General features: G+C 36.5%; 1 protein-coding gene across 8 annotated transcripts in view; it reads left to right on the plus strand.

Annotated features, from left to right (window-relative positions):
- ADGRB3 (adhesion G protein-coupled receptor B3) overlaps positions 1-18,764 on the plus strand; it is a 478,263-nt gene that overhangs the window by 211,313 nt on the left and 248,186 nt on the right. For all 8 annotated transcript variants that reach the window (XM_071548514.1, XM_071548520.1, XM_071548521.1 and 5 more), the window contains one exon: positions 16,463-16,657. In XM_071548514.1, coding sequence (XP_071404615.1) covers positions 16,463-16,657 — 195 coding nt within the window. The remainder of the gene's footprint in view (positions 1-16,462; positions 16,658-18,764) is intronic.

Raw genomic sequence — 18,764 nt, forward strand, 5'->3', positions numbered from 1 at the left:
TGTGAAAAAAACTTACTTATTTACTCTTAGATTTCTGATCAGAAATGCCAGGAGGAAAATACACCTGAGAATGAATAATTTTTATCAATGGGTATTATTTGGATCTTGTATATTGCTGATGTTTGTGAAATAACCTTTGTCTTACTGTAGAAGTGGAAAAATTAATCAGATTCCCTTCTTTCATGTCCACTGTGTGAAATCTTTATAGGAGTAATTTTTGCAGAGGTAAGACATATTTTGGTTTATTAGAAAATGAGATAGGAATAAATGAGATTTTCTGTAAGAGTGGCTTTCTGAGAATTTCATAGTACCCTGAATTTTTGATTGCAGACTAGGAAATGAGGAACAATATTTCTTTTTGCTATCAAATTTCGAACATCACATTCGAATCTAACAATAGGAAATGATTACAGGGTAAAGCTATTGCAGTGTCTTGGAAAAAGTAAAGTAACTGAAATATTATGTGTTTTTTTTCAGTATGCCTAATGAATAGTTTATTTGCAAAGCATATGTGTTATACATTTACCTACTGCCTAAATATGTTTATATGTGTAGATAAAATACATTGTGAATTAGAAACATAACTCCATGGTATATGCTAGGTCTTACACTCTATTTCCATAGCTGAAAAGCATTTAGCAAGTTAATACTATGGTGGGATATGTGCCTTTGAAGGTTCTCATGGACAATGTTTTTTGCCTGCATGATATATTTTACTGACAGTGTTATTACTCTGCCTCCTTTTTTTCAAAGGCCACTACTCCATTTATTATTCAGCAGAGGGACACTAAGACAGCCCTGTGCTTCATAACTTCCCAACCTCCAAACCAAGTGCAACATTTCTGTAAGATGTTTAAAAATCTTTGGTGGCTTAAAAGGCAGAAGCCTGGCTGTCCTCCATCAATTCTGGAATGCTACTTAGAGAAGATTTTGATGAATTCCTTTGAGCTGCATTTCTGTTTCATTAGATCCAACTTATTTGAGGCCTAGGATTCAATTTCAGGGAAGGCCAAAGAAAGAATAGTTTTTAAAATAAGACAGAATTGATTGTTGAAGGAATTTTCCCCACTGCATAGAAACGTTTCTAGTTTATATAGCTGTCTGCATGTTGGTCCTTCCTTTTAACATTTCTTCTCAAAAACACATTAAGCTGGCTATAACTGTTTTGTATTTCATAATTTTGGTATTTTATTCTTTTGCAGCAACTGCATATATTATGTCTAAGCTAGTTTGCAACTCAGGCAGTGGGAAATGCAGTTTCATGCCCTTCTGTGGTTTGACTTAACTGGTTCACTTTTGGTGAGGCACTGATAATTTTCCAAGAGCTGCAAGTCTGGCAGGAAGGGGTCATTGTTGAACAAAGAAGGCATTTCTAAAACAGATCACATTTATCTTTTTCTCTATATTTTGTTTTTCAAAATATTAAATATGATTAGACCACACTGTGAAACACTGTTTTCGCCAAAGAACATTTAAAAATAGGTAAAGCTTGTTTAAAATTACACATGAACATAAACATATCTTAATGCTGCAAAAAATTCCAATCTAGTTTATATGCATACAAATTAAAGGAGAAAAGTGGATTTCTTTTACACTTGAGAGCTGCTCACAAAGAAAACTGGCCTGTCTGATATCTTACTGCTTCTCAAAGTGAACAACACAACATATTTAAAGAATCAGAGAAAATAGAGATAAAGACCTATAAGGTCATCGCCCTGCAAATGTAGGCTTGTCCCCCCACGATACATATGTCAGTTCCACAAATCCCTGAAAACAGAGCTTTATAAGGAAGCTGCTGACAGACGGTGTTGCTATAATAAATATGTGTGCTTATGAAAGCATTTATGAGACGCCTCAGTGTGCTTAACTTACAAATAAAATTATTTTACCAACTCAGACCAGGACTGGGGTGGGTGTCACTGAGTTCTGTGAATATTCCCATAAAATCTGAACCTGAGCCAAATTCCTTTCCTTTTTTTCATCTGAAATATATAAAAGTAGGTGCATAGTCTTCAAAAAATAATGTTTCTGAGGTTGATTTAAAGAAGTTGATATACATACATACACATTAAACATACACACAAGTGCCTGTCTCTTTACCCCACATACGAGCCACATTTGATCCAGAACCAGCCCAGAAGTCATGTAATAGAATTCACATGATGCTGTGCCTAAGAATATACTCTGTAAAGAAAAATGTTTCATGTGATGGAAGCCAGAGAATACTGCCTTGGCCACAGTCCCTGCTAATCTGGCTATACAGGTGCTGGACTAGAAGCTTACAGTTATACAAGTAAAAAAAACCAAAAAACTAGACGGGGTGACTGCCCAAGTTTAAAAACTGCCCTTGTAGCCATCTACTCTGTTTATCTGTGTTATCTGTTAGCATGCTCCCTGGCATCATTTAAGACCATAAGAGTGAGAACTCTCCCAAAAATGCCTACCATCCTTTAGAGAATAGCATAGCAGAGAGACCATTGTCAGCAGGCAATAAAAGCATAGTTTTCTGGGACAAAGGAGGGATAAAGTTTAACTTGAGGGAACTAGAATTCTTTGCTATATATAGTGTAGATTTTTACCATATAATCACAGGTGACTGACCCCTGAAGACTGTTTCCTAACTGTATTTAACTACATAGGTTCACTGCCTCCTGCACAAAACCTCTTGCACTTTTACATTTTTCTCTATTACTTACCTGGAGGTGACACTGAACAAATTTCAACCCTTAATAAGCAATATTAAAGTAGCAGAAATCCAGCTAGTGCTGCATGTTCTTCAGCTTGACTCAAGACTTTTATTGGGACCAATATGGAAGCTCTGTAAATCATGCTAAACTGGCACTATCTTTTAATCTGAAAATCCATTTGGAAGTCTATTTGCAAAGATGAAGAGTCAGTAAAGTTAAAAATACACCCATAATGCTAAAGATAATATACTTTGCTCATAACCCTCCAGTGCCATGAATAATTTAGCTCTTTTTCCAATCACTTACAAAATGTTCCAGGCAGACTTACTGTCTCTACTCAGGATAGGCACGCCCTGGCACTTCAGATGTAGGGTGTGGCAATTCAGTAGAAAGCAGGGTTTTCCACTGCTTAAGTGATACTGGCCAGATTCATGGACAACTTTTTGATACATGTATCATTATTTACTTAATATTCTACTCCAACAGTTTCAGAGTAATTCACAGTCTGAAATATATCTCCTCAATATGTGCTTGAAGTCAGTCATGTCCGGTTTTTGTTGATGGGGAACTGAGTGAGACCAATTAAGCAGGAAATTTATCTCCAGTCTTCTGAGTTAGTGTCTAGCCTCTCTTCCTTCTTCATGTTCCTACCTCTCCATAGGACAGCAAAGAAAATCCTGACATGGTAAAAATATAACTACAGGCCCTCTGAAGAGACTTATGAACTTGAACATGATGAAATAGTGCAGAGAATGGTTTGGATTGTGAAGATCAGCAGCCAGTTGACGTCTTCCAAAGGCACAGTGCTCTACACAATTCATGTGTAGGAGCTTGACTAAATAAGCAGTTAATAGAATGATGCACTTCAACTATGCCAGAAATGTACATCCTGAAATTCTGTTAGTTTATTTTACCTATGCATTAGGTTTCTTTTAAAACTAGGGATGACAATTAGTTCTCTTTGAATAACAGAACCAATTAGGCATGAATAATTTATCCAACATTTTAGTACAAAGCAGTCATCAAATGCATTCAGCAAATACTGTTTGACCAGCTTACACAGTTGGTTGACTAATATGAAAATTTATTCACTGAACATGTAAAGGGAAAAAAGTGTCCAAATCCATGAAATAAACCTTTGGGAAATTATGTGCTTAGCTCTAATAATAATACTTTAAGAACCTAATTAGAATTATTCTTCCTAAAACACTGTAGGTAGAAAATGCAAAGTGATAAATAGGTATACTTTGCCTTCTTGAATCATGACCCAGAGGATCAAACAATAACGTGATGAACAGAAAAACAAATGTCATAGACTATATACCAGATTTTGTTCTAATTTTCTTGCATTGTTTTAATGTGCTTGCAGTACCTTGCAGCTTTGCATTAAGAAAATGTTCTTAGAAGCATGGTGCTTCAGGACTGCTACCAGTCATCCTTGCAGGAATATTTTGCCCAATGATGTGCAATTTGTTAAAAGTGTTCTTGAGAAAGGGAGGTAACAACAAAGAAATTTTTCCAAGTGTCATTTTTATTGTGGATAGAAGTAAACTCATAAGGCTTAATAAGATCTAGGGGCAGGAAATATCCTTTATCCAGTTCCTTCTGGATACTTCTTGGTCACATACTGATCACCAGATTTTAGTTAACAGGGAGGAAATTCCTTACTTTCTCTAATTCCAGATTAAATTCGCAGAATTTGGAGGATTTTTTCCCATCTGTTGGATAGACATGGTTTGGGTTTTCATATGACTTTCCCAAATCAATTACTGCTATAGCAGAAGTTATGAATGTTGTTAAAGCCTATTCTCCCATTGGCATATAGTTTCATTTTCTGAAAACTGAGCTTCTTTGCTCTAACTAACATATTTTAATGTCTTTAAAGTGTATCTGTTGCTATCTTAATGAACTGTTATATGTAGAAAGGCAGATTAGATGATGACCTAATGACCCAAACTTAGTCTGTATAATATTATGAAATATGGTCCTCATTGCTAATTATCTTTTTTTGATCTGGAAGCAGAAAATGGTCTGCCCAATTGTTTTATGTGGAATTGTTTACTTTAGCTGGTATTTCGTTAATTTGGACTAGTGGCTTCCGAGTTGTGGTTTGGGCTGGTTTTTTTTCCACTTTTTTTCTTGGATATAGAAGGCAAAGTCCAAAGTCTTTCCTGAGACAAAGAAATCTATTCATACTGTGATATTATATGAGTGACTGCATGACCAAGAATAGAATCAATGATTAGGAGTCCACAGGCCTGCTTCAGATGGTATCCAAGAAAGAAAGTCACTGACTTGCCCCAAATAAGAGTTACTCACCTTCGTGCTCTCTTGCAGCCTATCACATATGGTACACTACAAGCAATAAGACTAGGAACCTAGACACCACCATTGGGAATATCCTACATTATTGTACTGCTGAGAAGCATAGGTAAAGACTTTGTCATCTATTTGTAGTCCATCCTACAGATGATAGGCACATAAATAAGAAAAAAACATCAAAACAAACAAAACAAAATGAAACACCAAACTGAAACAAGAATCCACTCATGTCCTCCCCAACTGCCCAAAACCTAAAAACTAAGAAACCAAAGACACAAATAGGAGGCAATGCAAAAATAAAAATGAGATTAAAATAGTTAAGTTTGGAAGAGCAATGAGTTTTCATAGCTTATTAGCTCTTTAGGAATTGAATAGTGAAGCTTTTATGACCATTTAAAATTAATAACCTTAATGAATAAAATCTCACCATGCAGAATCAGAAACTGATTTTGTGAAAGCGTGAACATATACAGCTATTTCTATCTTCTACTCTTTTATGCATTCTCATACTAAGTAATAGGATTTATTGAAGTACATTAAAAAATGTGAGGGATCTGGTTAAAAAATATTAGTAATATGTCACTCTCTTACCACACGCTGGAATAGCCCTTTTGCCTAAAGCGAGATTTTCTCTACATGTCTTTTGGACACTTTAGTTTGGAAGAGATTTGTACTATGTTCATAAATAATGACTAAAGCTAAAGCCTGTCATCTAGAAACTTTGTTTCTGAAGGTCATGTCCAACATTATCAGAAACTCTCTACTCATACAGCCCATTTTATAAATCTATGTAGCACAGTTTTCTAAGCTGGGTGATGAAATACTACATTAAATTGCTGTGATAAAAATAAGATAGTAATTTGTTGAAATGATAGAACCAGAGAACGGTTTGGATTAGAAAGGACCCTGAAAATCATCTTGTTCCATCCTTGCCCCTGCCATGGCCAGGGACACCTCTCACAAGATCAGGTTTCTCAAAGCCCTGTGCAACCTGGCCTTGAACGCTTCCAGGGATGGAGCATTCACAGTTTCCACTGCCTCACCACAGTAAAAATAAAGAATTTCTCCCTTATATCTAATCTAAATGTCCCATTTTTCAGTTTGAAGCTGTTCCCCCTCATCCTATCACTACATGCCCTTGTAAAAAGGTGCTGGAAAGCTACTATAAGGTCTTTCTGTAGCCTTCTCCTCAGCTGAACAATCCCAATTCTCTCAGCCATTCGTCACAGGAGTGTCACTCCAACCCTCTGATCATCTTCATGTCCCTCTTCTGGATTTGCTCCAACAGGTATATGTCCTTCCTATGTTGGGGGCCCCAGAGCTAAACACAGTGCCAATTTGGTTGATACAACACCTTACAGAACATACATTCCTGCAAAATGTGCTGCTTTTTATTAGAAAGAGAAAGTTGGAAAACTAAAATATCTCTTAACTCTTGAGAGTTATGAAGGAAAAATCTGCATATGAATTATCACACTGATGTCAAAATATTAGCACTTAAGAAGGAGCATGGAAACTTATGCAGGTGAATCTTTACATATCAAACTAATAATACAGCCATAAAAATGCTTTTCGGCTGCTTTTGCTCATATTATAATTTTGTTTCCATTTTTTCCACGGCAGCATTATTCACAATCTTGCAAGTGCTTGGCTAAAATATAATTTGATAAAAAGAACTCTGAGGTGAATAATGATTTGCTCAGCTGCAGCTCATTAGAGATGATTTTGTTTTTCCAAATTATATTACAAGGGCAGTGTATCAGCCTGTCCATGTACTTCTCACTGAAATGACTGCCATACTCTGGGGAATGCAAGGCTTCCTCCTAAAAAAATTACAGCTTTTTTTTTTTGCTAGTTTAGTGCTTCATTTCTTTTTATATAGCTACAGAGAAAAGCAGCCAGGCCTGGTTTTATAGATTTGAATGCAAAGTCCGCAATAACAACATTTTTGTTCTGCCTGAGTCTATACTTACATTGGTATACACCAGCTATTCATCTTCACCTTTGCAGCCTTTGATAGGCAGTGGAATTATATTAGTGAATGCCTTGCTTTGCTACCCTTGTAAGCCAGAATCTACAGAAGCCAGCTCTGTTTTGTCATTTCTGTTATCTTGACTGGAGGATGACAAACTTTTCTCTCATCAGAGGAAAACTGATGAAGAGATTGCAACAGTTAACAGTTTTCCCCTGTCTCTCACTAACATTTTCCCATCCTACACAAAAGAAAGATTAAAACTTCAGAAAAAAAAGAAAAAAAAGATAATGGCTTCAGTATCACTGTTGGCTTGATGGGCAGCACTCATTTGGTTCTGGGAAAGCTCTACCTGCTCTGGCCTGTCAAACTCATTGCAAGGGATGAAATGTTGTGGGTTTGAGTGCTTTTAACATCATGTTATAAAGTTAGTATTGCTTTCACAATCTTCTAGAAGATCTGCTTCATGCTCCGTAAATAAATACGCACTTAAATGGAGAGAGGAAATAACCCCATACTTCAGGCAGTCATGTGAAATGCGTAGTTTAGAAACCAACTGCTCCATCCCCAATGAATGCTTTTTTCCATAACTCTCCATGTTACAATAGGCACCAGAAATGAGAACTTAGGATCAGTAGAGTGAAATGTGTTTAAAGCTACTCTGATACTTTCTCCATTCATGACATTATAGCGTTTGATTTCAGCATCATATACATACACCTTAAAATGGCCTGGCTGAACAGAAAGCTGTAGCTGCAACTCAGGAAAAAAAGACTTTATGACCTCGAGGAAAAAGAGGCAAACAACTCAAGGATCTCATGAGGTTGTGTAGGGAGTAAATCAGAAGGGCCAAAGACCAACTAGAACTTAATATGGCTACTGCTGTAAAAAGCAATTAAAAATATTTCTACAAATACATTAGTGACAAAAGGAGGGCTAAGGGTAATTGCCTTTCTTTACTGGATGCAGGGGGAAACATAATGATGAAGGAGGAGAGATAGACTGATGCACATAATGCCTTCCTTGTCTCAGTCTTTTCTTGTAATATCAGTTGCTCTCCAGGTACCCAGCCTCCTGACCTGGAAAACAGGGACAGTCAGCGGAATGAAGCCCCCATACCCCACTTAGGGACACAAGTCTGTGGGACTGAATACAGGGCAACCAAGGCTTCAGGCCCAAACAGAATGGGTGTATGAAAAGTAGGTTCTGCTTAAGCAACGTGATTTCCTTTTATGACAAGTTAAAACCCCTAGTGAAGAAGGGAAAAGCTATGGATGTAGTCTACCTGGACATGAGTAAAAACCTTTGGCACTGTCTCCGATGGCATTCTCTTGAAGACACTGGCTGTCCATGGCTTGGATGGGTGCACTCTTCACAGGGTAAAAATCTTGTCGGATGGCTGGATCTAGAGAGTGATAGTAAGTGGAGTTACATCCAGTGGACAACCAGTCTCTAGTCAATTTGCAAATGACACCAAATGGGAGTGTTGATCTGCTGCAAGGCAGGAAGGCTCTGCAGAAGGGTCTGGGCAGGCTGGATCAATGGGCCAAGTGTTGGGTCCTATACTTGTGTCACAAGAACCCCATGCAACACTACAGATGTGGGGCAGAATATCTGGAAAGCTTCCCAGAGGGAAAGAACCTTGGGATGCTGCTCAACAGCTGGCTGACCACAAACCAACACTGTGCCCAGGTGGCCAAGAAGGCCAATGGAATCCTGGCCTGTATCAGAAGTTGTGTGGCCAACAGGACCAGGGAGCGTGTTCATCCTTCTACTCGGTACTGGTGAGGCCACACTTCAAGTCCTGTGTCAAGTTCTGGGCCCCTCACTACAAGAAATACATCAAGGTTACTGGAGTATGTCCAGAGAAGGGCAACAAAGCTGGTGAAGAGTCTGGAGCATGAGTCTTATGAGGAGCGGGTGAGGGAGCTGGGGTTTTTAGTCTGGAGAAGATGAGGCTCAGTGGGAACCTTAATACTCTCTGCAACTGCCTGAAAGGAGGTCTCTTCTCCCAGGTAACAAGTGACAGGATGAGAGGAAACAGCCTAAAGTTGCACCAGGGGAAGTTTTGTTTAAATATTTTAATGAAATTCTTCCTGAAAAGGAATGTCATTTTGGAATAGAATACCCAAGGAGGCAATGCAGTCCCCATCCCTGGAGTTATTTAAAAGACATACAGATGTGTCACGTGGGACCATGGTTTATTGGTTCACTTGGCAGTGTTGGGTTAAAAGTTGAACTTGATGATATTAAAGGTCCTTTCCAACCTAAATAATTCTATTATTCTGTGAACTTGCCAACACGTACACACACCTTTATCTTACAGATGCTATAGAGGAGGAGAAAACATTTACCTGCTTTTCTGCACAAGCGCATCACAATTTAATTCAACCTGGAAACACCACTTAATTCAACCTAGAAAGTTGCTTTTCTTCCTTTCTGCTTTTGAATATCTGCTTTTTAATGGCCAACCAATCCCACTTGTTAAATCCAAAGAAAAGCCCCCACTATCCTCTGAGCAGCCATAATAATTTTTCCATGTCTGGAACACACATTTACAAAAGAGTAATGTGTGTGTTCAATGAGATGTGCTCCTATGCTTGCAGCTGCTGCTGTGCCTGCTGCAGCAGTGAGCAGAGGAGTATTTCCTGATCACATTGATATTCCAAACAACCAATGCTGCAGCCACAGGTGAACTTCACTTGGGTCTGGCCAGAGTTAAAACAAAAGAGAAGGCCGTTTAAAAACTCGAAGGAATTCATCTCATTTTCCCTTAAAATCTACAAGCACTGCAGGAACCTTCACTCCGACTGAAGGCAGCATTACCTGCAGAATGACTGCAAGAATTTGGCGTGGCAGCTAGAGTCAAAAAAGTGGTTGCAACATCTTACACTTGCAGCCATTCCCTTGCTTTTTAGTCCACTGCTTCATATGCTGCATGCCCCCACCATGTTTTAGCTCAGGTTTGTTACGGATGTGAAGCACAAAGAATTTTTCTCTTGCTTATTACTTAATGCAGTACTCCCATGCAGAAATCAAGGCTCCCTGATAATGCTAATTTCCTTGAAGAAATCATATTGGTTTGTCCTGCAAACAGAAGTGAATGTCATGGGAATGACTGTATAGAAAAAAAATCAAATAAATACAGAAATTGATTAAATCAAATAGGCACATAAATTGAGGCATTTAATCAGAGCTTTATGTTTCAGGGACACATACTTACCAGGATGACCATGTAGCATAAAAAAAAGAAAGACAACTCATTTGTAGTACATCCCTTTGTGACCCCTACCTCAGCCATTCAATCAGTACGGAGGAGCAGGAGACTTTACCTCAAGCAATGTTATGTCTGTCATAGAATGAAAACAACCCTCTCAGAGTCGTCATTCTCTTTTTTCTCTCAACTCTTGCTCTTGTCAGGTTGCATTATACATAGATAACACAAATCTTGAAGACATGCCCTCTGGTTAAAAACTGAAACAACAATAACAACAACAAGATCTCTCACACAGCATGCCAACGTGAGCGGGATTTAATCACAGATAATTGGAGCATTTAAGAGCAGTACGTGAATAAACACAATGATAAGTATAAGGAAAAAAAATCATCTGTTTAATGATTATTCATTCCTCCCTAGAGTAATTTGTTACACTACTGAAGAGCAGTCTTATCTATTTAAAATATCTATGAAAATATTTCGTTGGATCTATGCACAAATCAAAATACTGAAATTGTATAACAACTTTGTCTGTTACCTATTTAGTGGTTATAGCTCAAGGACTAGAATGGACAATATTGATGACGATGATCATGATTAAAGAAAAGGAACTATGTAATGGGATAGAGTAGCAAAAAAAAATCTCTTGAGCCACATAGTAGGAGTCTTCTCTTCTCGTGAAAGAGGGTAGAGAGAAAAAGGTACAGAAAGAACCAAGCATCCCTCTGAGCTGTTCACATTCTTCCTCTAAAAGCTTTTTGACCTCCACTAGATGACTTTTTTTTTTCAAAGATTCTTCTGTACACCTCATCCCATATAGAAGAGTACATACAATTTTTCTGACATCAGTGCAGAGATGCAGTTTACCTAAGATTAATATCTAGAACAGCACAAGATTCTGTGTGGTTAATCTGCCTTGTTTTCTCTAAAAACAAGTCACTGTTTTGACGAATATTTTGCATAAGAATATTTAGAAGTTTATGACAGTGGGATGACTGTTTCTATGTAGTGAAACAATCCTCATTTTTCTTTTTATCTATATAAATTTTGAATAAGTTCCTTAAACCATAGGGTTGCATTGATTTCAGCTTAGTGTACAGAGGCAAATTTCTGCGAAACGTTGCTGCAGCAGATTTCACGACATTATAAATGCAGGAAGGTAAAAGTTCAGTTTCAGGGCACTCCTTACACTTCAACTTTTCTGGTTGTGGTGATTTATAAGAGGCTTTAGTTTGGGCTTCAGAACATTTGCAGGAACCTGTTACAGAATTATAGAACTGAAAGGAACTTCCTGAGAATTTCCTGAACTTCTGCCCTATCAGAATCGGCTATACTTGTTATTCCAGCATTTTGTTTTTCTTGGCTGTTATTAAGGTCTCCAATATGGAAGTCTGCATACTCCCTTTAGGCAAGTTGCGGCACATCCTAATCTTCTTTGACACCAATTTCTTTTTCCTTTTCTCTTATATAAAAAGGGAATATATGATTGCCTTCCTCTTTGCAGAAACTATGTATAATAGTATGTTATCATGATTGAGATCGAGACTACTAAATAATTTCACTGATGACAATATGAAAAATTATTTTGTGTTGCACTAGCAATCTCCTTCATAAAATTCTAAATGTATAGAAAATAAAAAATCTCTTGCATGACATTAGGTTATAAATATTCAGATGCATACCTGAAGACACATACCCCTATCTTAAGACTTTATTCTGTTGTTTGGTTTTTTAAAGATGGATGAAATAATATTCTAGAACTCTGAAAAAGCCTGAAAATAAACAAATAAATTGTAAATATTATATTGAGGGAAAGTAACTGAAAGGTTTGTGTTAGAACCCTTAAAGGACTGTCTACTGATTATCAAAAAAACCCCAAAACAGCCTATAATGAAGTTTTTCTCAATTCTGAAAGAATCACAGTGTAGGTGTGATGTGAATATTCTTACAGTTTTTGCATCTTAAGAGCATTATGAAAAATATTTTATGAAATGCTAGTGTTAAGTTGCTCTTAAGAGCATTATGAAAAATATTTTATGAAATACTAGTGTGGAGGTACAAACCCAAGTGGTTAGCAGATTATGAGCAATTTCAAAATATATATTTTATTTCAAACTATCTTTCCTCACTTCTGTATAAGGCTTCCGAATACGGGTTCTTATATTCCCCCTACTGTAAAATATATTAATGACATCATTAGCAATATTTAACCATGAATCCAACATCATCTTAAAAAATAATGAAAAAAACGTTGATGGCGTAGCTACTCTTCAAATTAATAATTCTTTTCAGTCTTTTATAGGTTTCTTGAGAGCTCATTGTTTACTGTCCTTATAAACCACATTTAGCTGTTAAGTTTGCAGTAATTATTATGCAGTAATAAATCTTTACTCCAATGCCGGAGGCCTAGGAAATCTGACTTTGTGAAGAGACATTTTCATTATATCTTACTTTCTGATAAATCGAGGGACAAAGGCAGTTGGACCCTGAGTCAAAGTCCAGTTAAACATTTCAGTAATTTTTGAAATATGCAGCCATATAGTGCAGGCAGACAGAGGTTGGGCTGACAACTGAAGTGTCAGTTTAACAGCTGCTTCATTTCACTGTCTCTCGGCTCATAAACTTTATTTTTCATGAGCCTGCCTGTAAGACCACTAAAAAATGACCTTCACAGAAAACTAAAAGGACCCAGAGTGGTGACCAAAATAGCTTTCTTAGGCAGTGTATAGTATCACACTGACCATAGGGCAGAAAATAAGCAGTATCCTGAGAAAGACATTATACTAACCACTGATGAGAATATTCTGTATTTTCGATCAGAAAGGTTATTGTGATGTCTGTAGTAGTATTCCACTACCTTCATCTCATACTAATCTGGATGTCTTCATTGGCTTTAATAGTGTTGCAGCACTTTATACCAACTGAGGGAATGACTTGTGATTTTAAAGTTGTCTTTAGGAGCTATAAGGTGTTTTACAACAAGAAAATACATTATTTAACTTATTATAACTGATAATAAAGAGTCTGTTGATTCTTACCCTTCCCTGCATATTGCTTGCTGGTTTTAATCAAAACTTTCTCCTAATTAATTTTCACCCACTTTCCTTACCTAAACACATTGCAACCTTCTGTTTTGTTACTCTATTTCTAAGGGTATGCTGCTAGTCTATTCAAGGCAGTGTGAGCCTGGAGGGGTAGCTGAAGACCAGGGAAAGGAACTTCTGTGTTGGAGCTTGAGGATGAAAAAAAAGGTGCTCTTGAAGCTGTGTATGAGTGGTGCAGCCCAAAGGACGAAGGATACTTGGGTTGGGAAATGGAGCTTTCTGGGCATGTCATTTAAAAAAAAAATTCCAAGTTGAGCTGTAATTTTAAGAGCCAATAAGTCTGAGATGCTTTAAACTACTTGGCTACTTTTGAAGTAGGTGTAATAATTTTGTCCTGTGACAATGTGGGCTCTTGCTAGACCTTTTTTATCACTTGTGTCCTGAAGCAACGAAAATGTCTTGCTGAAAGTACTAAAGGGTACATTAAAGCTCCCACTTCTGCTGGTAGAGATATGTAGAATTTTTCACTGAGAACAGAGCTCTACTTTTTCAAAAGTATAAAAACCAGTCAAAACTATGATAATTTTAATTTACTGTTTGCATTCCAAAAGCAGCTGAGACCTAGACTTCTGTGTGCTATGGATGGTTAAAAAATATCAACAATTTGGCCCCTGCCATCTTTAAAATGAGAGTTTAAAGTCCAGTAGGAGCATGAAAAAACAAATGGGAGGTGAACATACAGATGAAGCAAAAGGGAGCAAAATAAAACAATACAAAATAACTTGCCAAATAGTTTGACAGCCTTCCTACCAGTGTTTATATAAGCACAAGAGCACAGTAGTCTTTTTATGAGGGTTGATCAAATTGTTATTGTTACTGGTATTAAAACAACATCTTTGTTCTGTCTTAAATCCTGTTTTCAAGTTGTGTTATGCCTTTCCCACAGTACATCCTGAGGCACATGTTAGATTTGGCAGTTCAGCTTTATGGACTGTCTTTTACTTTGTATGTCTTTTGGGCTTAACTAAAGGTACACTGTATATTATTAATATTCAAAATCTGGAAATATGTTCTGGGGTCAATGAACAGCTGGATGAATTCCCGAAAAAGTTCTACTCTTATGTGTTACTGTACTGGCTGTTGCTCTTTTTAGCTTGCTACCGAGACACAATGTGTGAGCAGAGGAGGCAAATGACATTTCACAGCAAAAAACACAAATCAAGTTCATGTTTCTTTTCACTTGTTAACAAGAATGTAGTTTATAATGTTATATATACAATCTCAGTTCCCTGAATTTACTGAAATTGATTTTCTTAAATTATCACAACTTTTCTTACACTATTATTTTCCTACACAATTACTTTTGAAGCCTCCTTCTAAAAGGAATAGAAACTGCATGAAGTTATTTCTGCAAGCAAGCTTCTTGCATAATTACATATTACAATATTCTGAAGGCTAGGGAAGGTATTTCAGCTGGAATATTTGTTAGAAAAACCAAACAGATAAACAAAACAATTAATGGTCTCAGTTCTCCCTGTTGGTTTTTTTCTCCCTAAATGTTAATTATACTATTATGCTTGTACCACTGTACTCAGTGTAAAATAGATTCACTCCCTATCCATGATGCAGCAAGCAAGTATTCTCTCAAGTCTTAGCGTTATTTTCTAGAGTTTTGGCAAGGTTGTTGTGGTTCGTAACAATTCCCAACTGCTACTAAATGCAGTTTAAGGCCATAGATGAAATTTGAAGCAGCCACTTTGCCCGGCCCCAGCTGTGCTATATGTATCTTATTTGTCTGAAGAATGGCTGAGAATGTAACCAAAATAAGAACTAAAAGCATGAAAATCACCCCACTTCTTGGAGTCCCTATGTCAGAGGAGGATTGGATTTTTTAAATTTCTTTCACGAGAATTATTTTGAACCCTTTCAAACACTGTGCTACTTTTACCATATATTCTATCCTTTATTATACCCTTTTATTTTATTTTTTTTATAACAAAGGCCTGCATATGCACACAAAGTGTCTGGGGACATCTGGAAGTGGCAAAAAGTACCTTTATGCTCTTCCTTCCACATCACCATCACATTAGCACAGAATCATCAAGGTTGGAAGAGACCTTCAAGACTATCTAGTCCAACTGTATGTTACATTAGTAGTTTTTCCTCCTATATGTCAGTAATAAAGCCAAGTCAAAAATCAATTGAAGACGCATTTATAAAGATGGTGTCAGCATTATGGTTGCCAGTTGTGTTGCATTTTCTCTTCAGCCCTTCTGCATAGAGTGAGATCTGTCTGGAGTAATTTTCTTTTGTTTAAAACCCTTCCAACTCAGGATATTCTATGTTTTTATGATAATTTAGCTTTCAATTCAGAAGAACTAGTGTTTGTATACATAAATTCATATGTATATTTAAAAATAGGCTGTTTAACCCATGTGCTCTTTTTTTAGCCTTGCCTGGCCTTGTCATATCTTTGTGATACACTCTGCATCTTCCTGGGATTCTATGTCAGCTTTGAGAATTAATCAAATCCTCAAGAGATTCTTATCAGGAGGATATTTCTACTAGCATATTTGTTTTGGATCGCTAGCCCTGAACAGATCTGCTGGGAGAGCTCCTTCTAAAATATGCTCTCCTATGCAGATACACAAGATCAATTCATAACTTAATTTGCATATCTTGGAAAAAGCAAACAGGGATGTTCCAGGTTAACACCTCTGTGTTAGTGCTACAGAAGACAGCATCATAATCAGCTTCCAACTAAACCATCTCTCTTGCATTGACTAGCCTAGCTGGGCTGAAAGGTCTACTTTCCCACAGTAAATTAGGTTATAACAAGTACTGCCTTAGTATTTATTCTCTTCACAGCTCTTAGTTGTTTAATGAGTGGCAACCATGGTTGTACAGCTGTTCCACTGAGGAAGGACAGTTCCTTGCCACATAATGGCAGTAGATTAAAAGCCACAGTCCAGCCCATGGAGTTCCAAGAAGCAAATGGATTAAACACTAGAAATTTAGTATCTTTCAGTACAAATTTAGTGGTTCTTTGGTAAAAATCACATTTCTGTCATCATAGTCTACTATTTTGTCTTTAAGAGGACAACCTTTTTTTTTCTTTTTAATTGGTTTTGATATTTAATATTTTGTCTGTGTTTCAAATTTTTCATGCCTTTTTCTCAGTAAAGTAGGTTCTGATATTAATTTTGTTCTTCTGGCACAGATTAAAGAGCACCTCGCAAAGGGACAGAGGATGTTGGCTGGTGATGGCATGTCCCAAGTAACCAAGACACTATTGGATTTAACGCAGAGGAAAAATTTTTATGCTGGGGACCTTCTAATTTCTGTGGAAATTCTCAGGAATGTTACAGACACATTTAAAAGAGCAAGTTATATCCCTGCATCTGATGGGGTGCAGGTAAGAGAAACATTGTAAAGGTAATGTTTCTGTTGATGGAGTTTTTATCAGTCTGTGTCAACTGTTTTATCCACCCAGGAAACAACTTTCTGAATGATAGACATAAGCAGCATTGTTCACATAAAACTAAAATACAAGTGTAAAATAGGAACAGACTCAGCTACATTTAATAAGATAAATATCTAAAGCAATGCATCAAGTGAAAAATGTAAAATACTTTCTTTGTAACATTCAATATCTTTGTTTTTCAAGGTTTGGTTTGATTGATAGAGGGGTGTTGATGTTTTTCTGCACTAAGCATTTCACTAGTGTTTGTTCCAGTTCATTTCAGTTCAAAACTAGTTCATTTCAGTTCAAAATCTCTCCACAATGTTATGTAATTCTGGCATCACTTCTTCATTTCAGATAAATAAAGCTCATTAAAAGTGTACAGAGTGATGCATAGTGAATTTTATATGAATTTTCTATTTCACATGTTACATTAACTCTTCTTGTACAAGAGGACAAATAGAATGCTGTCAGAGCTAAAGCCACTATTATTATTTCTGCAAAATGAGTTCCACAACTCATTGTGTAGTGTTCATTAAAATAAATATTACTCAGGACTAATAAATCAGGATATTGTTTTCATTTACATATGAAGTTTTAGGCAATTTTGAAAGACTATAGAAGTGCTGAAAAAGAATACTAAGAAAGTAAATGTATATATTATTTATGAGAAAGAGAGTTTAATGATCATTCATAAATTACTAATGAAGCTGTTAATGCAGGTCATGTGTACATATTTATTTGTGTAACAGCAAGCACAGATTATAAATACACTTGGGAATATATGGATGCAGATGAAGGGAGCTATCTCAGAAATGACAATTTTTCCATATTTGTTTTCAAGAGCTTGTGGTTATATGTTTTCTAGTGTTTCTATACACAGAGAATATTAACTTCTTCCCATCAGATCTCGGAAGCCAAGCAGTGTCAGGCCTGGTTAGTACTTGGATGGAAGACCTGGGAATACTGGGGGCTGTAGGTTCTGGTCCTGAGGACTTCACTGTCGCCGTCCAAGCTCGCTTGGCCGTGGCAGATGAACCTCAGGAGTTAAAGGGTGGGGCCAGTTTCACACACCCTGTGCCTCACCTAAAACATCCACTGCACAGGCTCAAAGGGCACACCCACATGGGGAAAGCCCTTCCCAAAATCTTCATTCACAAAGCCTAGCCATGATGATAATGACATTAGGGAGAATATGATTCTTTTCCCACTAATGACAGTTCCAAAATTTCTGTTCACTTCAGCAATGTAGAGATGTTTCCAAAATTCATAACAGTATTCTGGTAGAACATGGCAAAATTATTAGGCGTTGTTTTAATAATGTTTAATTAGTAATTTTAAAGTGAAGGCATTAAAATTTGTAAGCCACACTCTGAGAGAAATGCGCAAAGATTTGTCAAACTAAAGAAAAATAGCTCTATTTCAGTATTTACATGCCTAAATATCAAGAATTCTTAAATCCCAACTGAAAAAAGGCACTGAAACATAAAATCATTAGAAATAAAAGTAAAAAACAAAAAAAAACCCTAAAAAATTGGTTAAGGTAAAATAAAAAGAAACCAATTCACAGTGTTCAGGAAAGTAAGTGAAATCAGAATTAAGCATATCTTTTTCCCAGTGGATATATTAAGCAATGTTCCTATTACTTACATATGATGATATAAAATTAAATCCTGTCTCAGTAATATAAGTTTCATGTTTACTGTCAATTTCTGAGAAACATGGATTTTTCTATGTGTAACAATATTTCATACTCTACCATACTCTGCAGGATTGTATTTACGTTTTGTTTCTGTTATTACAAATTTTCATACGTTCTGGTCCATCATCAAAGTAAGTGACAAAAAAGTGAAAATTAAAATAACTTACAGAAAATTTCTTCTTTCTGAAGAAGCCCTGTGTAGTGTTCTAAATACAATCTATTTTTTGAACTAGTTAAAAAGTAGAATTGTTGCATAGTTGGTGGATTTTTGTTTTAAAAATTTATCAGAAAAGCATGAGTGAGGTTTAAAATCCATGAAAATCATCATTTATCATTTTGCATGATGTCAGAAAAGTA

The sequence above is a fragment of the Pithys albifrons genome, chromosome 2, assembly GCF_047495875.1.
Source record: "Pithys albifrons albifrons isolate INPA30051 chromosome 2, PitAlb_v1, whole genome shotgun sequence".
Classification (NCBI taxonomy): Eukaryota; Metazoa; Chordata; class Aves; order Passeriformes; family Thamnophilidae; genus Pithys; species Pithys albifrons.